The following is a 20,430-nucleotide window of genomic DNA, read 5'->3' on the forward strand; positions in this document are numbered from 1 at the left end:
TGTTTTGCATCCAGTTTGATTTGTCAGATAATTACAAGATCTTTGTATTTGTCTCATATATTCGCTAGTACAGTTCTAAATGTTGCTAAACACCCCGTATTAGTAATGAAATAAACATGAATCAAACTAATTATTTTCAACATAATTAATTAGTTCAGTTCCAACTGCCACTTCTGCATCCAACAAATTGCCAGGAAATGCGTATCAGTACCAACATCAACCCATGAAAATACAGGGTAACAGTACAGGTATTCCGATGCTAAGACATACCACCCCGCCGAGGCACGAGTCCGTTGTGAATACTGTTCTGATCTCTGAAGACCCTCCGAAGAGATATTGTACTGAAGACACGCCTGCTGAATTGAGTCGGGCAGGTTAGTTCGGCGAACTGATTTGTTTATATAGCGAATTTCTCGAATTTGGAAAATACAACAATGATCTCGTGGAATGTTGTCCGAAAATCCTATGTTAACAATCATGTGTGCAATTATTTTATCATCAGTTTACATCTCAGATTCGAGTATCGGGCCAGTTACCATTTAGATACAGAGCGACAGAACAAATTTTCGAGATAATTTTACAATGTTGGAATTATGACACATGCGCATTATCAAATTGTTATTTTAAAACCCATCTATACTTGTTCTAAAGCTGAAAATTAATTACCATATTCATAACTCATGATTATTTATCCCCCGGTAAAATAATTTATTCGCCCGTAAATAATTCCTGTCTGCACAGTAATAAATAGATTTTAAAAGTACATATAGCTAAATCGCACGCTTAACAATTCTATTATTCTAATATAATAAAAATAAATAAATAAATTCCGTTCTATATATCTGTTAATTGGAAAATCCTTATTGTTTCTTTATTCTAGGATCGCATTCAAATCTTAGCGTTTTGTCAATTCCAAAAAGCAAGGCTGGGGACTTTTCTTCCGACGAATCGAGTAACTTGTCAGCGGAAAATGAAAATATTTTAGAAGAGTGCATTCAATCTGCCATGCCCAAATCGAAAAAAGATTTGAAAGGTGAGTAAGTCGTAGTTTTAAGGTTTTCGATCATGTGCGAAACGATACTTTTTATTTTTTCAATTGAATTTGCATCATTTTCCATAAGAATCAGTTTTCCCCTAGTAGAGTAATGATACGATAGGAAAAAAGCAAGAACTGCTGAGGGAAAATGAGTCTTAAAACCCTCAATGGCATATAGTTACTACCTTAAATTTTTGCACAGTGCTCAAAATTTCCGATCTAATGGTGATTTTTAAAAGGTCGGCCTGTCTGCGTTCGCTAGCGTACTAAATTGCGTTATTGCGGACAAATTTATCGTAAAATATGTCCCATTTTCATTGTATTTACATGTATAGGAAGTACTTTACAAGTATTTTTTTCAGAGACGAGTTTACAGTCGAAAGTTTCAGCAACGAGCATCTTGCCGAGGCGTGCATCGCCGCCCTTTAAACACTCCCAACATGTGCACTCGCAAAAAGCGTCCGATCAGCACGTCAGTGCGGCGCAAAAATCCGAAGAATCCGTAAAAGTGGCCTCGGTTTTCAATTATAAACACCATCCAGGTTTAGAAAGGATCAATAACCCTAAACAGAAAGGTTGCGATGGCCGAGAAGCCAAGTCGAAAGATGGAGATCATAGGGAAACATCGTTGCCCCCTTACGTTTCTATAAAGGACGAGGTGGCCAATTATGAAGTAGAGGACAGTCCCTGCCAGTACTCGCTGAAGTCAAGTTTGAGCGATTTGACCATAGATGGAAGTGTGGCCGGATTAAAACCGTAAGTTAAATTTATTTGTTTAATCTCGAACTGAATGTGTTTGGTGAGAAGGAGCGTATTAAGAAGTAGGATTGAACTTAGAAGTACCTAAAAAAATTTACTTGGGATAATCCATCTGCAAACATACCTTGTGCCTAATTTATGGCAGTAAATATTGCAGTGATGTGTTTATACACCCCACTGCACACGGCTGTCTGTTTGAATTCATAAATAATGATTTATTCCCGACGTCATAAATTTAACTTATCAGATCATATGATTTGATAGAATATATTTTTTAATGTTTACACTTGCTCTAAAGGAATTTTGCAGTTGAATATGTAAAGTAATAAATAGTAGGTGTTTGCAATGTTAGGTGTTCTAGCAATGGTGTCTCACTTTAGTAAATTAATATCGCATTTACACAGCTTTCCAAAATCGCCGAACCCCGCGGCTAAACCAAGCAGTGCTGGTCCTAGCAAAAAGCCATCTGGGTCGGGTAAGAATATTTTGATTTTAGATATTTATAAAGAAACTCTTGCTTTTTGTCTATATGACCACAGAAATTTTACAGTTTGATATGTGTTAGGATTTTGGACATTTCGTGATTCCGCGTGAAGGATGTTCATAGTTTGCAGAAGCAAACGCCATTACCTCTGCCCTCGATTTATATTTTTCTGAAAACACGTCAGTTTTGATGACTTATCATTTCAAATTGCTTGAAAAATACTATGCACAGGACACTTTTTTTCATACATTCTGGACACTTCTCGGAATTTATTAAAATCTCGTTACACTTCGCGCAGAGTATTAAACACTGCAAATTTTCCATTACTGCGTGGGCCAAAACCAATACGTGAACGAACCATAAGCATGTCATTCAAATTGTGCAATTTGTAGATAATCGTGCAATTTCCAACGAATCTCAGAGGATACAGAACAAGCAGCAGCGCAGAGAGTCGCTGTCGTCTTTAAGTTCGCTGGCGTCGAACGAAGGCGATCAGGTTCTTCTAGAAGAATGCATTTATGCTGGAATGCCAACAGATAAACAGGAGGAAGCTCTGCTAAATGAGTGTATTCAAGCTGGGATGCACTCGGTCAACAGGTCATCAGTTCCAAATAATATGAAATCATTCGAAGGGGATGAATTTCTGAATCAGAATCAGCATATTTCTGAAGGTGAAAACAGGTAAATTTCGTTTTCTGGTAGTAGGCATCATAATCATAGTATAGAGACTTCAGAGCTTGGCATAATTCCAGTACATTTGTTTTTAAGGTAAACGGCACATATGTATATTAACTCGAAACATTATTTCACTACTAAACGCTGATATCGCTCGTTATAATCGCTTAATTCTTATATGTGTAGCAGTTTTATTAATATTAACTCCCACTTAACAACTCTCTTCTTAAATAGCAAAAGCTCTTATGAGTAGAAGATTCCATAATTTTCTTATCAACGTGCAAGCGTTAACATAAATAATCATACCAGAATATTTGATAAAAATCGGCAAAAAGCCCAGGATGAATCCTCTTTTGCCTCTGCTTTTTGACGATGATTTTGGTCTAACATTTATTTTCTTTTTTTTTTCCAGGTCAAAAAACGTGAATGTTGCGTCTGTTACCGGGAGCACAGTGGTAATCCCACCACAAGTAAGCGAGCAGTGTCCCAAAATATCAACCACGGTGGCAGGCGTAGAAGAAGGTGATTTTTACCTCCATTTGTCTTATCTATTATTACGAGAATGTTGCCAATCAGGGTGCTATTCTCCCATTTTTTTTTTCGGGATATGCAGCAGATTTTAGGAAAGTTTTAATTATTTTTATTTCATTGCAATTTTTGCGCCTATAGAAATTTGAATGCAAGTGAAGCTTGCCCACACCAAATTATTTTTTTAACTGAGATATAATAGAATACCCTGAATTTAATTTTCTTATACGGTATAAAAATTGAAAAATAAAAATATTAAAGATTGATATTGCGATTCTGAACGAATTTATCTCGAAAGGTCCCGCACCAAGTCGGAGCGGCAAGAACGACACCGAGAATCTCGTCAGCTTCGGACAGCCGTCGAGAGTGCAGGACGCCCAGCGGGCGAGAATAGGGACCCCCCCGGCAGCAGATACGTTACCGGACAAATTCTCGCATTCCGAAGAGAACTTATTAACCGGTAAACCTAATTTCGGTTCTTGTTGCTTCGATAATTAAGGGCACTTTTTCGAGGCGCAGATCAAACGAAGAGTGGATCTAGCAAATCCGTCAATCAGTTCTTGGAGGGCAGCTTCGAAAACGACTTTACCTTTTCGAATTCCGTCAATTGCGCCAATCTCGATCATGAATTCACGAGGAGTTGTGAGGAATCAGGCAATCTAGTGGACAACAGAATGTTGGATCCCGATGCCATGATTGAGTCTCTTGACAGGTACTACCTTCCGATTTATTTCATTATTAAAATGAGAGTTTTGCTAAATTTAAATCTCATATTCTTGTGTGCGTTTTGGTATATTTTACACTTTAGGTTGAAACCATATATTTTGTTGATTTGATTCAAATTAAATTTCCACGTGTGTGTTTTATTAAAATACAATTAGATCCATCTCTTAGATTAAAATATGAATTTAAAATTGATTCTTTTGGGTAAAGACATTTTAAAACTATCGTTGTTGTTAACAACTTCATCGCCGACGTGTAATATAATTTCAATTTTAGAATCCATTCGGATGTTAAACTCTTTTTGTTCAATTCTTTTGGTGTTTATTTTGTCTTTTACAAAGGTTCACTGCGGAGCTAGTGAGCCAAGCCAGCCACCTTAACAAAGAAAAGATTAGCAGTCAATTGGACTTGCCCAACTTGTCCAATGTCGATGATAACACTTGGAACGACGACACTTCACAGAATGAGGTGACTTTCCCGACAATGTCCGGCAGCGCGCCCAACGTCATCACTTTCGGAAGTGAGCAGAATGACGGCTGTAGTGGTGCGGATGTCGTTGACGCTGGAGATAATCATGACGAAGGAATTAGTAACGATTTTTCCTCCATTAACACTTCCACCATGACTGAAAGCACCCTGATAGCAATCGAAGCTGCAAGAATTGCTACCGTAAGTTTTGTTAAAGAACACCATAGTTATACCATAATTTCCTGAATATATTTATGATTGTGAAATATTCAGCAATTTTAAATATTATCGCATTTTATCACTACCGTTTACAAAGTCTCACACTTTGGTTTTCAACGTAAACAATTTTTTAACAGGTATTCAAAAAGGAGGCGGAAATGTCGCAAAGTATCTCTATTGCCAAATCTCTAGATTTGGATTCAGTAAAGCCGCCATCGGAACTAAATTCGCTGACAAATAGTACGATCGGGGGGCACGATAGAGGGACTCCCAGAAGTCCGAAACTCGTGTCTAGGAAAAAGTCCCTTCCGGGAAGTTTACTGGTGAAAAGGGCGTTGAGTAATTCCTTAAACCATGGATCTAGGTATGCGCTCTTATTGCATTAATGTAGAACGTGCATGCAATATTTTTTTCCCCCAGTCGCAAAAGCTTGAACAACAACAGCATCGAAAACCTCGACGGTCTGGATCCTCCCTCGGAAATGCAGAACTTGGTGGACATGGACAATAGTATCACCAGTATAGCGAGTTTGCCCCACGAAGAGACCGAACTGCAGCCGGAATTCATCATCAATGGTTCGGTGGAGAAGTTAGCACCAGACTGTTGGCCGCATCCGATTTTTAACGTGAAGCAGCAGTTTTCTATCTTCGGTCAGAACAGTTCCGTAACTGATTTGGAAATGGTGAATCCTCCGTCGATATTCAACGACATCACGGATATGTGCAACTCGTTAGCTGACGTAGCTACTGATGTTATTGGGACGGAAACGAGTGTGTTTGAGGACTGTTTAACTCACATGGCTGAGCAGACTTTCGTCGATAATTCCCTACCGGTAAAAGTAATTTTGATTTAATTTAAAATTAAATCGATCCTAGTTGTGCAAATGATCAATTTATTTAAACCATTGGTCAAGCCGAAACTAGTTAAACCAATTTGTCGTATGGTTTCCCTGTATAAATAGTGGAGGAATCCTATATTTTTAATAAGCTCTAACGGGCAATGTTCATGTAACTGGAAACATAATTCAGTCTTTACTGAGAACTCGGACGAAATCTGTCCCAAACGTAGGGTTTTGGGATCGAACATATTGATACAGCCGATTATTCTTTCCCTATAAAGGGCTAAATAGTATGTTATAGGGTCAATAACTATTAAACTTCAAGCCATGTGTCTATTTCAGGTCGATACAAGCGAGTTCAGCGATGCTAACAGTATAACCCCCATTCAAACAGACAACAGCAGCGTAGAAAACACTCCGAAAAAAACTTCCAAAACCGCGAACAAAATCGCCATGACGAAACAGCGAAGAAACTTAGCCAGAGACCGTTATAAAACGTACGTGGTGGCTGCTGAAAAGGTCATGCGCGAGTCTATGGAACGTGAATTATTGCTACGAGACTGTACAGAAGATAATAGCGATGCTTCCACTGAGGATTACAGAACTGTGAATGACAGAACGGAACCCTTGGAGTCATCAACCAACGCCACGTACACTATTACCACGACCAAACTTACTCCTAAAGAAAGAAGAAGACTGAACAGATTCAGGTTTGAAACACAAGTGTTGGACGAGGCAACTATTCCGCAACATAATGAGAGTGTCGAAAATGAGAAATCGAAGTCGCCTAGCGGAAGCCCCAGCCCCACAAGGAGCAAGCTAGCGATTAGGCGAAATTTCCAACAAAAGAGACTAGAAAACAAAGAGAGGTACGTTTTTCGGGGACTTATGCGTTCCTAAAGATATAATAGTTGGAAAAATATATCTCTTTTTCTTTATGCCGCTTCAAAGACTTATGAACCAAATTGACAGCACTTAAATAAATTCAATATCATTCAAAATTAAAGAGTTCTTCCCCCTAAAATGGAGATTATTTGACCACGCGATATGTGCCATTCATTTTTGCACTTACCACACAAGTTTTCGGTAAATTGATAGGACACATTTAATTTTTAGGTTTAAAACTCATACATTAAGCGAAAGTAGTTTTGGCTCGCCTGAGTTGCTCGCAGCTTCCCCCTCCTGCGAAGGAAGCGATATCCATTCATTGGTGGAAAAAGAGGCTAACTTGGTATTGAAAACTATCAGAGACAGCAAATTACTTCACGTAAGTCGAATTCTCGCAAATCTTTAAACCTTATTATAGTGTGAAAGAAAATAAGAGTTGCGCGTTGAAGCTGCTGAAACAGATCTGTAATAAATACATGTACTTCGTGTTTTTACTATAATTTACAGTAGTTTTAAACGAATCTTATAAATTTAGGTTGCAATTTTAGCGAACTATTAGTATTTTGTATGGTAAAGTTCTATGTATCTCTTTCCATAGGACGAGATGCTGGATAGTGAAACTCTGAGCCTGGTTTCAAATGATGAAGATTCGGAGCAAACCTTCAATGTGAACTACAAGACTTATCACAAAAGTTGGAGTTTGAAAAAGCCGAACGTCCCGGCCATCGTTTCGCAATCACATGGACCAAGCCTACAACAAAACGGCAATTCTCTTGAACAAACCAAAAGTACCGTGGAAGTCGGAGAACTCTCAAGTTTAGAACCGCGCGAACTTCTCTCTTTAGAAAGCGTTAATTCGGACGAGGAAAATTGTCCGGGGCAAACCATCGTTAAGCCGAAGATTGTCAAACCCACTGTCACTGCGGCGTCCGAGGCTTCGGACGAGCCGGAAAATGAGGAACCGCCCAAAGGGATAAGAGGGAGACGGAAACCGTTGTATTCCAAAACAACGTCGGGCAGCAAAGTGGCGGCGAAGACGATAAAACCAGCAAGAACTATGGCAGCTTCCAATCTTGTTAAGAATGTGACTTCAACGATTAAATCGGGTAAGAGTGCCTTCTAATGATTGTGGTTTTGAATAGTGATCTTAGTTACTAACCTGGAAGGGCCATTAAAATACTAAATTTTAGATAAATAAATAAGTAGCCATATTTAGTAACTGGTAAACACAATTGATAAATGATTACTCATGATTGACCAAGCGTACCTAAGCTTTTGGCCGAATGCGTATATTCTCACATTATTTTTATTGCTAATTACGGTTTATTAAAACGGAAAATTGTCGAGGTGAAGAGAAAATCAAAATGCCTTTCCCTTCGAGAAAAAGCTAAAACCATCGAAGACATCAAAAGCCGGACGAGTATTAGTTGAGTAGCAAAAGAATGTGGCATCACTAAAGCTACAATTTGTTTAATTAAAAACAAAACAAAAGGGAAATTTTGGAAATAGTAATTGATAGAATGAAACTAAAGAAAAAAACGCAACTTCAAAAGTGCAAAACTCTGAGAAATGGGGAAAAAATTTATAAATGATTAAACAGACAGCGTTAAGCTTAAGCTGCAATTTTAAATGTTTTTTAAATCGAAATAACTACCGTCTTAATTTAATTCTCAAATACATAAATTACATAAATAATCTTGTGTCAAAAAAAATCAATATTAATTCCTGAAAAAAGTTTTAAAAGTCTTTGAACAACTCAAGTTACAATATCATTATCCGTCCACGTCCAAAGACAGTACTGGTACTTTTCAAAAGAGCCAAAACTGCAGGTAATTTTGACTTTCAACTAAAATTCTAATTATGTTGTTCACATTTACATGAAAACTCAAGTGTAAACCACAAGAAATAGCGATCAACTTATCCTCGAGCACCAAAACCATGTCAGGGACATTCATTTTTACTCACGAAATGGCAGTTAAATCCTGCCCACTTTCACTCACTAAATCACGAATATACTAATGCTATCCCTTACAAGTTTTTGGAACGAAGGGAAACCCGATTATCCCTTTTATTGTTAGTGCAGCGCGAGCTACGAACATGTTACTCGTCGTCGCTTTAAAACTTGAGTGAATCATCTATGAAGTGATACCGGTACGACCTGCCCTTTGTAAAGGTACAGCTCATCTGCCTTGGAAACGATGCGCGATAAGAAATAACATAGATATTTGCAGATTTAGAAAAAAGAGGGAAACGTGACGAATCGAAGGCAGCAGATTGATTGTACAAACATTCCTCGACGGAGCAAAAAATACATTTTTTATTGCAGAGAATTTGATCGAAAAAGAAGTCTTAGGTTTTTCTAGAACAATACTAATTTAGAATTTCATACGTATGGTATTAAATGCGTAATGTTCAGTTTCGGAATTTTGCGATTTAGATATTTGTTACGATAGAATCTGACGCACATACGTCCACTTTCATCACAGAATCTTGATACCAGACGCTTTTCAATCTTCTCCGCGATGGAATACTGTTCCATTTTAAAAGACCAAACGTTTTTTAATTTAGGATCCGCCTTGAAAAACGTCGTAATCGCTCAACCTCATAAACCAGCTGCCGCCTCAAAACCGCCAGTACCGAGTCAAGTGAAATCTAGCGGTTACGGATTAATGCGAAATAGCGCCAACTCTAGCAATAAAGGTGCCTCCAACAGTAGAAGCAGCAGTGGAAATAATAGTCCAAAAAGCAGCCCCAGTCACACTGAAAAGGGCAGTTCGCCTTTAGAGCGACAAGGAACCTTCACCAAGGACGCCACCTCCGCACCCACGTCTAATGCTGTGAAGCAGCCATTAAGGTACCAATACAATCATTTTGTTTACTCATAAAATAATGACTTTAAGCTTTTTAATATTGGTCGAGTCTTCAGTGTGGTTTTGAGGAAAGTTCTTATTCATATAATTTAACATTAAAAACCATCAAATGTTAATAAAACTCTACTTCTTGTGTGTGAATGAGTAAACTGAGTTCGCGAAATGGCCATGAATATTAAATTGCCCAAATTTGTGCTAATATGAATCACCAAGACATTCATACTTGGGCTGGAATATTATTCCGGAGAATCTCGGTAGCCCGGAGGTCAATACGGAGTGTCCCAGGTTTTATGATCGTTAAGAAAATAAAATGCAGTCCATTAGCCTAAGTAATTTCCATCGGCATTAAGAGAGAACACCGAGATAAGGTATTCTTTTAACAAAAACTTTCTAGGACACCCGCTCCTCCGTCGAAAATACCGTCGTTTGCCCGGCAAATTGCGCGTGCAGTGACCAGTAAAATTCCAGCCAATATCAACCCCCCCAACCCAGTTGGTAGATCGAGCACAACAGCGAAGGCTTTGAGTGTCAATCGCACTAATAAAACCTCCAGGATCTACAACAGGTAATATCTTCAAATCTTTTTTTTTTTTGCGAGGAGGTGGAAATCTTCCCAAAGACACCCGGCCTGTTGTTTGGCGACCGGGTAGTGTGGGATTCGAGTTGCAACAGCAACCCGCCTACCCACTAAAACCACCTCCCCTCTTCCGCCCCCCGGAACCACCTCACGGTATATCTTCGGGGGGAAATGTCTTCAAATCTATAATAAATTCAACGTTAAAGCGGCAGAAGTTTCGTTTTTAACAAAAATATCCTTTTTGCAACAAGTAGTTCAGTTTGTTTGACGTACGAAAGACGAATTTGCAAAAACGAGAACCTTTAATGCTACAGCCCCGATATGAGGGCAAGAATCCAATCATATACCTAGAGGACCAAAAGTTTCATCGAAAATACCGCGATTGACATTTAATTTATCTAGGTGATTTTTAGTACGTCGCTGTATACTTTCACATCGTGTTTTCGTTCTTTTACTTTTTATACACCTCCGTGTCCTTGTCCGAGTCCTCATCAATACGAATGTATGTTTAGATCCACTAGTGCGGACAGTAGGGAAACTGCCAAGAAAATACAGCCTTCTTCATCCACACAAAGCCTAAAGGGCGAGTCCCGGACTCCGCCCAACGGTGTCTTGAAGAAAACTGGCATTCCCAGTCCCGCCCCACGCTCCAACAGTAACGTGAGCGTGGCGTCAAACGGGAGCGCAAAGAAGCAAGTTACCAGTAAAATTGCCAGTTTATGGAAGAAAGTCGAAGAAAACAGAGGAAAACAGCAACCTGTTCAAGGTAAGACTCAGAACAATAGATTAACACTGCATAACCAAAATTGCTACGTATTGATGCTACGTCTTGACAAGAGTCGTAGGGCAACCTATTTGAAACCACGGTTGAATAGTTTTTTTTCTCGTAACACCATAATGCCGTAGCGTACTAGAATAAAAATCACATAATTGGTAATTGTTACGCGAGAGCTGCAAAGTGCTGTAAAGAATTTTCAGCCAACTGAACTAAACGTGCAGGTTACGGATTTGGCTGCAAATAAAAAACTGCTACGTATTTACTCTGGATGAGTGATTCTTTTTAGGGCGATATTCAGTCTTTTAGGGCTTTTTACGCGGATTCGAGCTAAGACACCCTTAAGGGTTATTTAGAAATGAAGGGGCAGTTATTTCACATTCTCCTGCTTTGACAAACTTTAAGCGTTCGTCAATTTAAGTGGACGGCGAATTTCTCAGGGACGGCTCTGTCCGATCGACTTTGTGAGCAAAATTCATAGAAAAAAATTAAAAATTAAATATAATAAAAAGTATTAAACTTAAATTCAAATTCCCTTGGTGAAAACAATGAAATTGTGACGTAAGCAATTGCATATACGTTAGTTAGTAATAAAAAAAATCGTTTGGAATGTAATTTCGGACTATCGTTAAAAATAATAAATTATGTTTTTGTTATAGATAAGAGGGTTTGGATGACTCCGTCAACAGTACAACAAAACGGAGTCAAAGAAGAATCAAACTTAATGGTTTCACCCGTTAACGAGTCGTAGTTCTCCGATTCGATATTAACTCTTATTGTACCGGTGTAGATAAGTTTGAAACAAATTTATCAATGATATAATAGTTCAAATTTGGCAAAATTATGGTTCGTCGTAAAGGATGGTTTACCACAATTACTACCCATATACTGATACGCCATACTAATTGGGTAAAATGTACAATAAATTTCATTGTTAAATATCAGAATTAAATAATGTAATCTTGATATATATCGTAAGAGATTGTAGTCTGCAATGCTCATTTTCATTAAATTTGGATTGGCTCAAATTTGTAACCAATTCGAACGTAGACAGACACATTTTTACTGGAAACCCCGAACAAAATCTGGATACATTCGTGTAAAATCTAAAAAAATCGTAGACATCGAGCTACGGATAAGAGTTATTGGTCGTTACGATCGTCACAAAAGTCGTGAGTGGTATCAATTATTGAATACCAGCAATTCTCTTAATATTCTTCCTGGTCTGAATAGGTTTAGGCACTGCTATTATTTCATTCTATCTTCATCGATCGAGCGTTCATCAAAAAACGAATTTTTTTTGAAATTATTGTGTCAAGTAAATGGAATCGATGGTCCCCCCCTTCTGTTCGTGTTTCGGTGCACGCTCGATATTATTTATGTTAGGTTAAGTTTAGATTTTAAATATTTCAGGTGCGCTCCTTCTATTTCTTTTCCCTATGAACTTGTAAATCTAGTCGTGAACAATCTTTTGAGGTAAAATACCGCCAAAGTAGTAAAAATTGAATCTATTTAAGCAACTTATTAATAAGCCATATTTGAAAAGAATAATTCTGCCAGAAATTCAATTAATACACTATAGTCAACCTGAAGCTTAGTCCAACGCCTTTCTAAAACCGTCCCATTTGATTGAATATTTAAATATTTTCTGTATTAAGTGGCATCAGTGGGTTTGCTTAATAATAGTGCATTCTCAGACAACGCTGTGCGCAAGCGTATAAATGATAATGTTGACTATTAAAGCCGCATTTTGCCTCAAAACATATGTAATATTAGAGGCTGTACACTAATTATTTAGGATATGTTTTCGTGATATTACCGTTACTGACTAGCTGTCTCATTTACCGAACATTGTGTAAATATTTTCTAATTTTAGGGTAAATATCAGCTATATAAATACATAATAATTTTATAACGTTCGAACTTAGATGTTTATAAAATATAAACTATATGTATTTGTCTTTCGTTGGTTTCGATGTTCTTCGCCATTATTGACTTTGGACAGTTCAAGTCGGTCACTTTTTTTCGGATGTAAAGAAATATAGATCTTTTGCCTTAAACGTAATGTATTTAATTCTATTCTTAATCATCCCCAAAAGTATATTAGAGGTACATATTGTGTTAAATAACTGTAGAATATAGGTTAATTTGTTTAATTGTATTGTTTTGAGGTCTAGCCAGGATCGTATGGTCACAAGACAGTCGTTCAATAATGAGACAATGTAGATTTTAACAAAGCCCAACAATGACTAAAAACCAATGCCCGAGGATTACGAAAACCCTTCAGCTGTAATACCTTTTGACATCTAAAACCCAGTTTATTGTCCATCACTGCTGCGGGTTTCCAGTGACTTCCGGACGGTTGACTTAAAAATTACGGTAATAAAATCCAGTAATCTTACCTCATTAAATCAGATAAAATGTAAGTGTAAATTGATAGTTTTAACAAACAACATCCGTATCTCTGTCCTTGGTTGGACGAGAAACTTAATATTATATTTGATCACTATCGAATCATCCTTTAGTCTTAGTAAACAGTAAATGACATAGATATTTTACACAAAAATTACTTATTTTGCTGATAGTTGCCTTAACTGCTTCAATACTGTCTCCAGGAGCTTCTTTTTGTCCCGCTCGTTTTTATTTAGAACAGTAAATATGTTCTTTTTGTCTCCTTCCTTTAATCTGAAGCAACATTTCAATAACGATTAATACTTTTGCCATTCTGCCATTTACTTAGTGCTCGATTCGACGTTATTGTTACGAACAAAATACCACTCAGAATAAAGCTATTTCAAATTTAAATGGCTTGAGTACGTTTTGATGGCGTTCTACATTTAATTAATTTTTTTAGAAGAAACGATTACTACACAGTTATGTCGATACTTCACGGGACAATAATTCCTTATTTGATTTTAAGATTGATTTTTAATATAGTTTTCTGTTGGAAAATGCTTTGTTAACGAGATAAATGGTACCAAAGCTGAAAAATGGTTCTCAATTTTTTGCTTTGCATCTTGGATTATGAAATGATTGATTCAAACTTATACTGATTGCTAAACTTAAATTTATATAGGATTCATGACGTCTCGGTACCATAAATCTAGAACATAAACACTACATTTGAATCAGGCAAATGAACGTCACCCCGTAGCCTTTCATCAGTCACTATGGATGTCATATCGCATATACCTTTAAAATAAAATCACTGTGGTCTATATTAAAAGTATGTCATAGGTGGCAACTAAAAAGAGACTCTATTTTCTCTTTTTTCAACCATTTTCCACCTTTGGCATCCTGTACCTCACCAATGAAGCATTTTCCGACCTATATCCTCAAACCTTCATTAATCAAACAGGGAATGGCCGTGTCATATCAACGTATCATTCATTAACGCATTATGTGCAGGACGATAACGTAGATTTCTAAAGCAAACTACATTTTAACGATAAAACTTACTTTTCAAGTAAAATAATTGCGATCTCCGGTCGAACGTTCTTATATCGACTCGTGTCTTGAGCGTAGTCGTGAAAGTAAGTAGGCCAATCCCATGATATGAACAAATCCAACAGCTCTCTTAGTTTGACAAAATATGTCAAAAGTTCGTCTTGCTGGAGCCCTTTTACGGGTTCCGACGCTGCAAATACTAAAAAGAAAAAATCCAAATTGTTAAGTAACCGCCCCTGTTCTTTGTCTAAACTTACGTTCACATTGCAATAAATCCAAATTTAACTGATTCAAGGCGCCCATTGATATCTGTTTAACCTCGTCATTCATTAGCATTTTGAACATTGAATTAGCTATGTGTTCGCATGCAGCGCGGCAAGCGACCTGAGCCACTTCGGGCTAGAAATTACAATTGATATGGATAATTACTCTGGAAGCGAGTATTTTCTAACATGCATCTTTTTACGGCTTCCAAAGTTAATCAAAAACCAAAACGACGTCAATTTTTCTACATACGATGGAGATATATGCAAAAGTGGAAGGGGAAATCTAAGTCAATAGAATGTAAACAGCCAACGTTTGCTCGCACTGTTCTTTATACAATGCGCGCCTAAAGTTTGTTCCTTCCATTGTAACTTCAAAATAAATTGAGCCCCAAAGTTCAGTATTATTTTCGATTTTCTGCTCTTTTTGGACGAAAGTATTAGTGGAATTTTAGAGAGACGAATTTGCGACACACTATTCCAAAAGAACGATACAACCTGTATTAGAAAAAAAGCCTCACCGGCAAATCTGTAAAGCTGTGAAAAGTTGTTTGCAAAAAGGCGATAATATCGGATATAAAGCTGGAGGCGTGCCCTCTCGGTTCCACGAGATTCCACTCGTAACTTTCCAGCTCAAGAAATTCATTCAGTTTTTGCTTTAATTTCTCGCAAATTTGTCTAACTGCATCCTCTCTGGCCACCCTAAACATGGCGTGTTGCCCTTGTAGTGCTCCTGACGTAATATTTCTGCTTTCCTCTCTTAAAGAAGCTCCATTATGGATTGAAACTGTGATTAGTTAGAATATAATATAAATGTACCCAGTTATATTTGATATAAACTGATCCAAATAGACGTTGGCGTCTTCTAAATAACCCGTATCGATGATAATCTGAGTGATTTTTTGCAAATTTATATGTGGACTCCGGAAGGATGAGGAAAGACACCCACTGAACGTTCTCGTTAAGAGAAGGTTCATTGATTTGCGAATCATTTCGTCAACTTCAACTTGACTAGAACATAATTTTACTTTGCAGGTTTCTTTTCCCGGCTGAGAATTAATCACATGTTACCTCAAATTCAAGTCTTCAGAGAATTTTAAACAAGCATAAATAAACTCTTTCACTTGTTGGTAAACTTTTGGTACCATACTGGAAAATGGGAAACTGTAAGGGAAGGAAATGTCATCCGGTAAATCCATATCCCATGGGAACGACTGAAGAATTTGTTCATATTCTTCTTCATCGTGAACCTAAAACCAAGAGTGCTTGCTTTAAATTAAGCATCACTACTTTCCTAAAGAGTATAAATAAAGTAAATGAGATTCATTGTTGAATTAAACGGGAGAGATCACATACGCCCTGCGAATTCGAATAAAGTGCACCTTCGATTTTAGACGAGTGGATTTAATAAGAAAGTTTTCGAAAAAGTGCTCTGCTTACCAGATGAAACGAAATGTACCAAGACCATCTGGGGTCCTTTTTAATATATATATTTTTTTAAAATCAAGTTTTCGATATACTCATGAGTCTATGCAATGAAAGTGTGTTGTGTAAGTCGCGTCAAAAAGCTCACTCGTTACAAGAAACTTAATTGTCTATTTTGAATAAAAAAATGTCGTGATCATATTTCAACAATATTACTTTGAACTATCATAATTCTTACGGTTATGGGCTGAAAGTCCTCCTTGGACAATATCTCCCTAAAAACTTGGACCCAACGCTGCATCAACACTTCAGTGTAATGATCTCTCAACTCTCTCACAAGTTCCCATAGAGGTTTTACTGAATATCCATAATTTCTTAGCGTCGTAGAAAACAGCATTATAAGATCTTTTATTTTTAAAACCAGGGTCGCATCAGTACAATAAGCCTGCAATATCATAGGACAAATAAGTGACTGGTCACATATCATGTTGATCAAAATTCGTGATGTTTCATTTGAAAAAACGAAGTTGATCCAAAACGACAGGTGAAGGTGACCTTGGAGAAAACTGAAAGCATAAACAGCTGAACCCTTTAAAATAAAAGACTTTATTCGAAACTTGTTCCGTTTATCTAGAATCATCCGGTATAAGAATTACCCGAAACTTTTTACAAATGTTATCAGTGTCTTCTATGGTCTCTTATGTTTGCAATAGAAGAAAACTGGTAACACTGTTAAAAAGTACTGTTGGTACTTAATTTATCTTTAATAATCATACTCACAGAATGTGTCTGCAATGCCGTGGTGACTTTCGATAAGGCAACGGACCACATCTCTTCAAGAAATGCTTTTGTGATTAAACCTCGACCAGTGTTCAAAACGTGATCTTCCAGTATAAAAAATCCCAATACGGCGTAAATATAATTTCGATATGCATCTTCGGATTCATGCTTTAAATAAATAAATTGAATTAATTATTCATTAAACCTCTCACGACCGTTAGGGTTGTCTATTTAATTCAAATGTGGGGTCATGGGACCATGGATATTTTACACAGTGCTTCTAGAGTACATGGAAGAACCCACCACTCTTGATGGTGGATTCTTATGAGCGCAAAGTTTACTGAAATATCAGAATTACGTAAATGAAAAACTGTTATTACAGTTGTAACATTCTGCTTCATCTTTGTATTTAAACTGATTAACATATACAGAAGGGACAAAAATAACATAACAAGGTTGAAAACTTCAGCGTAAACCACTAGGGCATTAAGAAACTTCCAATACGATGGGAAGATCTAATCTTAAATCAGGAGATTATGTAAAAAAACAATATATATTTTTCATTTCTTGATCTTGTTCCAATGCATTTTTAAAAAATAATTCTGGTTCTTATTTGGTTTACTTCGCTCGCAATATACCTATAGGGCTTTAAAGATTAGTGAAATTCATCCAATATGCCGTTTCGCCGCTTCTGTATATATTATTTTATGACAGAAGTAACTAAAACGAGTAAAATTACCATGGCTAGAACATACTGTACCATGTTTGTTGGTGGCTGCAACACCAATCTGGCTTGCTTCGTTCTTTCAGAGCGATAATAGACCTCAAAATTTGAAACTTTCCCTAAAACATCTGCGATGTGCAACCCACGATATATCGGAGAAAAATCGATCAATTCTTGGGCACTCAAATCCTCTTCTGAAGAGCTACTCCGAGAATCTGACAAAGTACAATAAAATAAACAGTATTGAACGATGCCACCACGCGTTTGCAGAACTCACAAAATATCTCAAAATTAGAATAAAAGATTTTAACAGGTTTTATTCTTCGTTACTGAAATGTAGGGGTTAAGTTTTACTTTTCTGTTTTAATTCTAAAAAAACTACAGCGAAGCACGTCATTTGCTCGAGGAGACCTACGCCGCATGTGCACCATCGAAGACTACCCGTGAAGGTTGGTTTAAACGCTTCAGAAGTGGCGGTTTTAACATTGAGGACAAGAGGCGCTCTGGAAGATCAAAAATAATCGAAGTCGCCAATCTGCAAGCGTTATTGGATGAGGATGATGCGCGTACGCAAGATCAACTTGCGGAGACATTAAACGTGACTCGCCGAGGTATTTTCAGACGTTTACATGCTATGGGAAAAATTCCAAAGGAGGGAAAGTGGGTGCCGCGTGAGTCGACTGAGAGACAGCTGGACAGCCCCTTCGGAAAGAAGACAATGCTCTGCGTTTGGTGGGACCAGAAAGGAATCGTGTACTGTGAACTGCTTAAACGGGGCGAAATTGTCAATGGACATCGCTACCGACAAAAACTTATCAATCTGAATCATGCATTACTCGAAAAGCGGCCAGAATTGAACACGAGACGCGAACGAGTGAACGAACACTCCATGCTTCGTACTTCCATGGTCCACGACACCATGAAAATACTGAAATGGGATCTGCTGCCGCACCCGCCATGTTCGAAGAAGTGTAAAATTGGTTGGATGAATGGTTTCGGTCTAAAGACGCGTGGTTTCATCGTAGCAGCATTCATGTGTTACCAGAAAGATGGCAAAAATGTGTAGGTAGAGAGGGACGATACTTTAAATAAACCATTTAAAGTATTTCTCTTGAAATTACACATTTACATTTTTCATTGATCAGACAAACCCGGAAACTTAGCTGCATACCTAGTATTCTAGCTATATATTTCTTACAATGGACTAACTTGATATTACTTATTCTCCCATTACTTAAAAGCCTGTTTCTTTATCTTTCTAGAGAATGAAATGCCGTTTTAATGTTTTGCCAGGACCACCTAAGAAATAACGGGTTTCTAACGGCCTGAAAACCCTTCAAACTAATCGAATTCCAAACAATCTGAGTATTCTCGTCCTCTTTTACATCATTGTAACACCTCATAGACCTAAGCACTAGGAAATGTAAACTTTTCTGCCTAAACCTTACACCTTAACTGCATGGAAAGATGGGAGGGTAGAAACAAAAGGAAATATTACATTAACATTTTGACGAACTCTTGCAGATACAAGGAATAATATTAACCATTTTATTTGCACCCTATACCAGGTATCTATGGACCTACATTCTTATAAAATCTTTGCTACACTCTTAGACTTTCCCTGTTAAAATACTTTTTCTAATTTTGAGACAATCTATCCACTTACTAAGTAAATCTCGAAAATCTTGAAAATTGAACTTTGGCATTTTTAGCGCAGCTTATCGGCACGCGCAGAAAATTGATATACAGGGTGTTTATTAAGTACTTCTACAAACTTTTAAGAGTGAAACTTGTATTAACGTTAAGATAAAAACTTAAAATGAACATGGAGCCATATCGGTTTGATTCTTCAGATACAGGGGTGCAAAAAAAAGTATGTTTGATATTTTGATAATATTTTTGTTGAATAACGTGTCAATTTGACAAAATTCTGGGTACTGAAAGTAGGGAAATTCAAATATTTACTTAGTTTTTTGTTTAATTTCAGGGAACGCCACACACAGTGTTATATATGGATTTAAATATAAACCTGCATTGGAAGTTTATAAGTTGAATCACTGAGAGTTTTTGAAAAATACGTGGAAAAATGTGTCTTTTTTTGTTTGTGGTATGATGGGACAAACTTAGATCAGTTACAAGACTAAGACTACACTACTTTTAGAAATCAGTTAATAACATTTGTAATCATTGCTGAAAAGGACCGCCGCCTACTGCATTGCATGCATCAATTCGCTTTAACATTGTTTGACGAACTCCTTCGATTATACCTGGTATCTGATTAATGGCACACGATTCAAATATCCTGTTTCTTGGATTTTGGTCATTTTGGAGTGGAGTTTCGTAAACTAGTGACTTGAAGTGACCTCACCGACTAGAATTCAAAGAATTCAAATCTGGTGATCTTGAGGGCTTTATTTAACTGCATCTCAAGAACTAAGCAGATACGAGCTCATTTTCATATGAAGTTTTTATCTTTAAAATTAATCAAAAATTCGCTATTTAAAATTTGAATAACAATTTAATAAACATCCTGTATGCAAGAAACATGAAGATCTGACTGTTACCGAGATGTATTTAAATTATGGAAAGCAAATCCTTTTGACTCTAAAGCATCCGTTAACTTTTACCCGATTGCAAGTAATTCCGCTTCTTTTTTCTTCCAATTACAGTTGGATCGCTAGCCAATTGTTCGCTAGTGTGCCTCATGGCAACTTCTCCAATTTTTGGAGAGAATTTCCTGATATTCTCCAGAAAATCCTTCAAGTCCGTCATGGAGGCTGCCTCTATTTTATCGCGATATTTAGGTATTTTTTGATATAACTGATTCGAAAATCTATAGTTAGCGACGTGCGGTAAATGCACGTGTTCTAGCTCCTCCAGAGTCTTCAATGCCGGGTAATACCTAGCTCCAACAAAGGAATTCAATTAGTTAATCATTTAGTAAGGGTACA

General features: G+C 37.2%; 2 protein-coding genes across 10 annotated transcripts in view; one reads left to right on the plus strand and one right to left on the minus strand.

Moving 5' to 3' along the window:
* LOC136346978 (adenomatous polyposis coli protein-like) overlaps positions 1-12,333 on the plus strand; it is a 40,276-nt gene extending 27,943 nt beyond the window's left edge. For all 8 annotated transcript variants that reach the window (XM_066296562.1, XM_066296566.1, XM_066296563.1 and 5 more), the window contains 18 exons: positions 154-374; positions 881-1,033; positions 1,399-1,792; positions 2,200-2,270; positions 2,672-2,960; positions 3,367-3,476; positions 3,781-3,942; positions 4,002-4,194; positions 4,547-4,874; positions 5,030-5,256; positions 5,313-5,724; positions 6,073-6,599; positions 6,847-6,997; positions 7,217-7,724; positions 9,187-9,472; positions 9,883-10,053; positions 10,578-10,831; positions 11,500-12,333. In XM_066296562.1, the coding sequence (XP_066152659.1) occupies positions 154-374; positions 881-1,033; positions 1,399-1,792; positions 2,200-2,270; positions 2,672-2,960; positions 3,367-3,476; positions 3,781-3,942; positions 4,002-4,194; positions 4,547-4,874; positions 5,030-5,256; positions 5,313-5,724; positions 6,073-6,599; positions 6,847-6,997; positions 7,217-7,724; positions 9,187-9,472; positions 9,883-10,053; positions 10,578-10,831; positions 11,500-11,591 (4,549 nt within the window). In that variant the 3' untranslated portion in view covers positions 11,592-12,333. The remainder of the gene's footprint in view (positions 1-153; positions 375-880; positions 1,034-1,398; positions 1,793-2,199; positions 2,271-2,671; positions 2,961-3,366; positions 3,477-3,780; positions 3,943-4,001; positions 4,195-4,546; positions 4,875-5,029; positions 5,257-5,312; positions 5,725-6,072; positions 6,600-6,846; positions 6,998-7,216; positions 7,725-9,186; positions 9,473-9,882; positions 10,054-10,577; positions 10,832-11,499) is intronic.
* A 555-nt stretch (positions 12,334-12,888) lies between these two features.
* Positions 12,889-20,430, minus strand: part of Sec15 (exocyst complex component Sec15) — a 48,239-nt gene continuing 40,697 nt past the window's right edge. For both annotated transcript variants that reach the window (XM_066296579.1, XM_066296580.1), the window contains 10 exons: positions 20,107-20,381; positions 17,516-17,694; positions 16,756-16,923; positions 16,214-16,420; positions 15,622-15,800; positions 15,370-15,561; positions 15,072-15,309; positions 14,545-14,686; positions 14,300-14,486; positions 12,889-13,525 (listed from right to left, as the gene is read on the minus strand). In XM_066296579.1, the coding sequence (XP_066152676.1) occupies positions 13,411-13,525; positions 14,300-14,486; positions 14,545-14,686; positions 15,072-15,309; positions 15,370-15,561; positions 15,622-15,800; positions 16,214-16,420; positions 16,756-16,923; positions 17,516-17,694; positions 20,107-20,381 (1,882 nt within the window). In that variant the 3' untranslated portion in view covers positions 12,889-13,410. The remainder of the gene's footprint in view (positions 13,526-14,299; positions 14,487-14,544; positions 14,687-15,071; positions 15,310-15,369; positions 15,562-15,621; positions 15,801-16,213; positions 16,421-16,755; positions 16,924-17,515; positions 17,695-20,106; positions 20,382-20,430) is intronic.

Source organism: Euwallacea fornicatus, chromosome 25 (assembly GCF_040115645.1).
Source record: "Euwallacea fornicatus isolate EFF26 chromosome 25, ASM4011564v1, whole genome shotgun sequence".
Classification (NCBI taxonomy): Eukaryota; Metazoa; Arthropoda; class Insecta; order Coleoptera; family Curculionidae; genus Euwallacea; species Euwallacea fornicatus.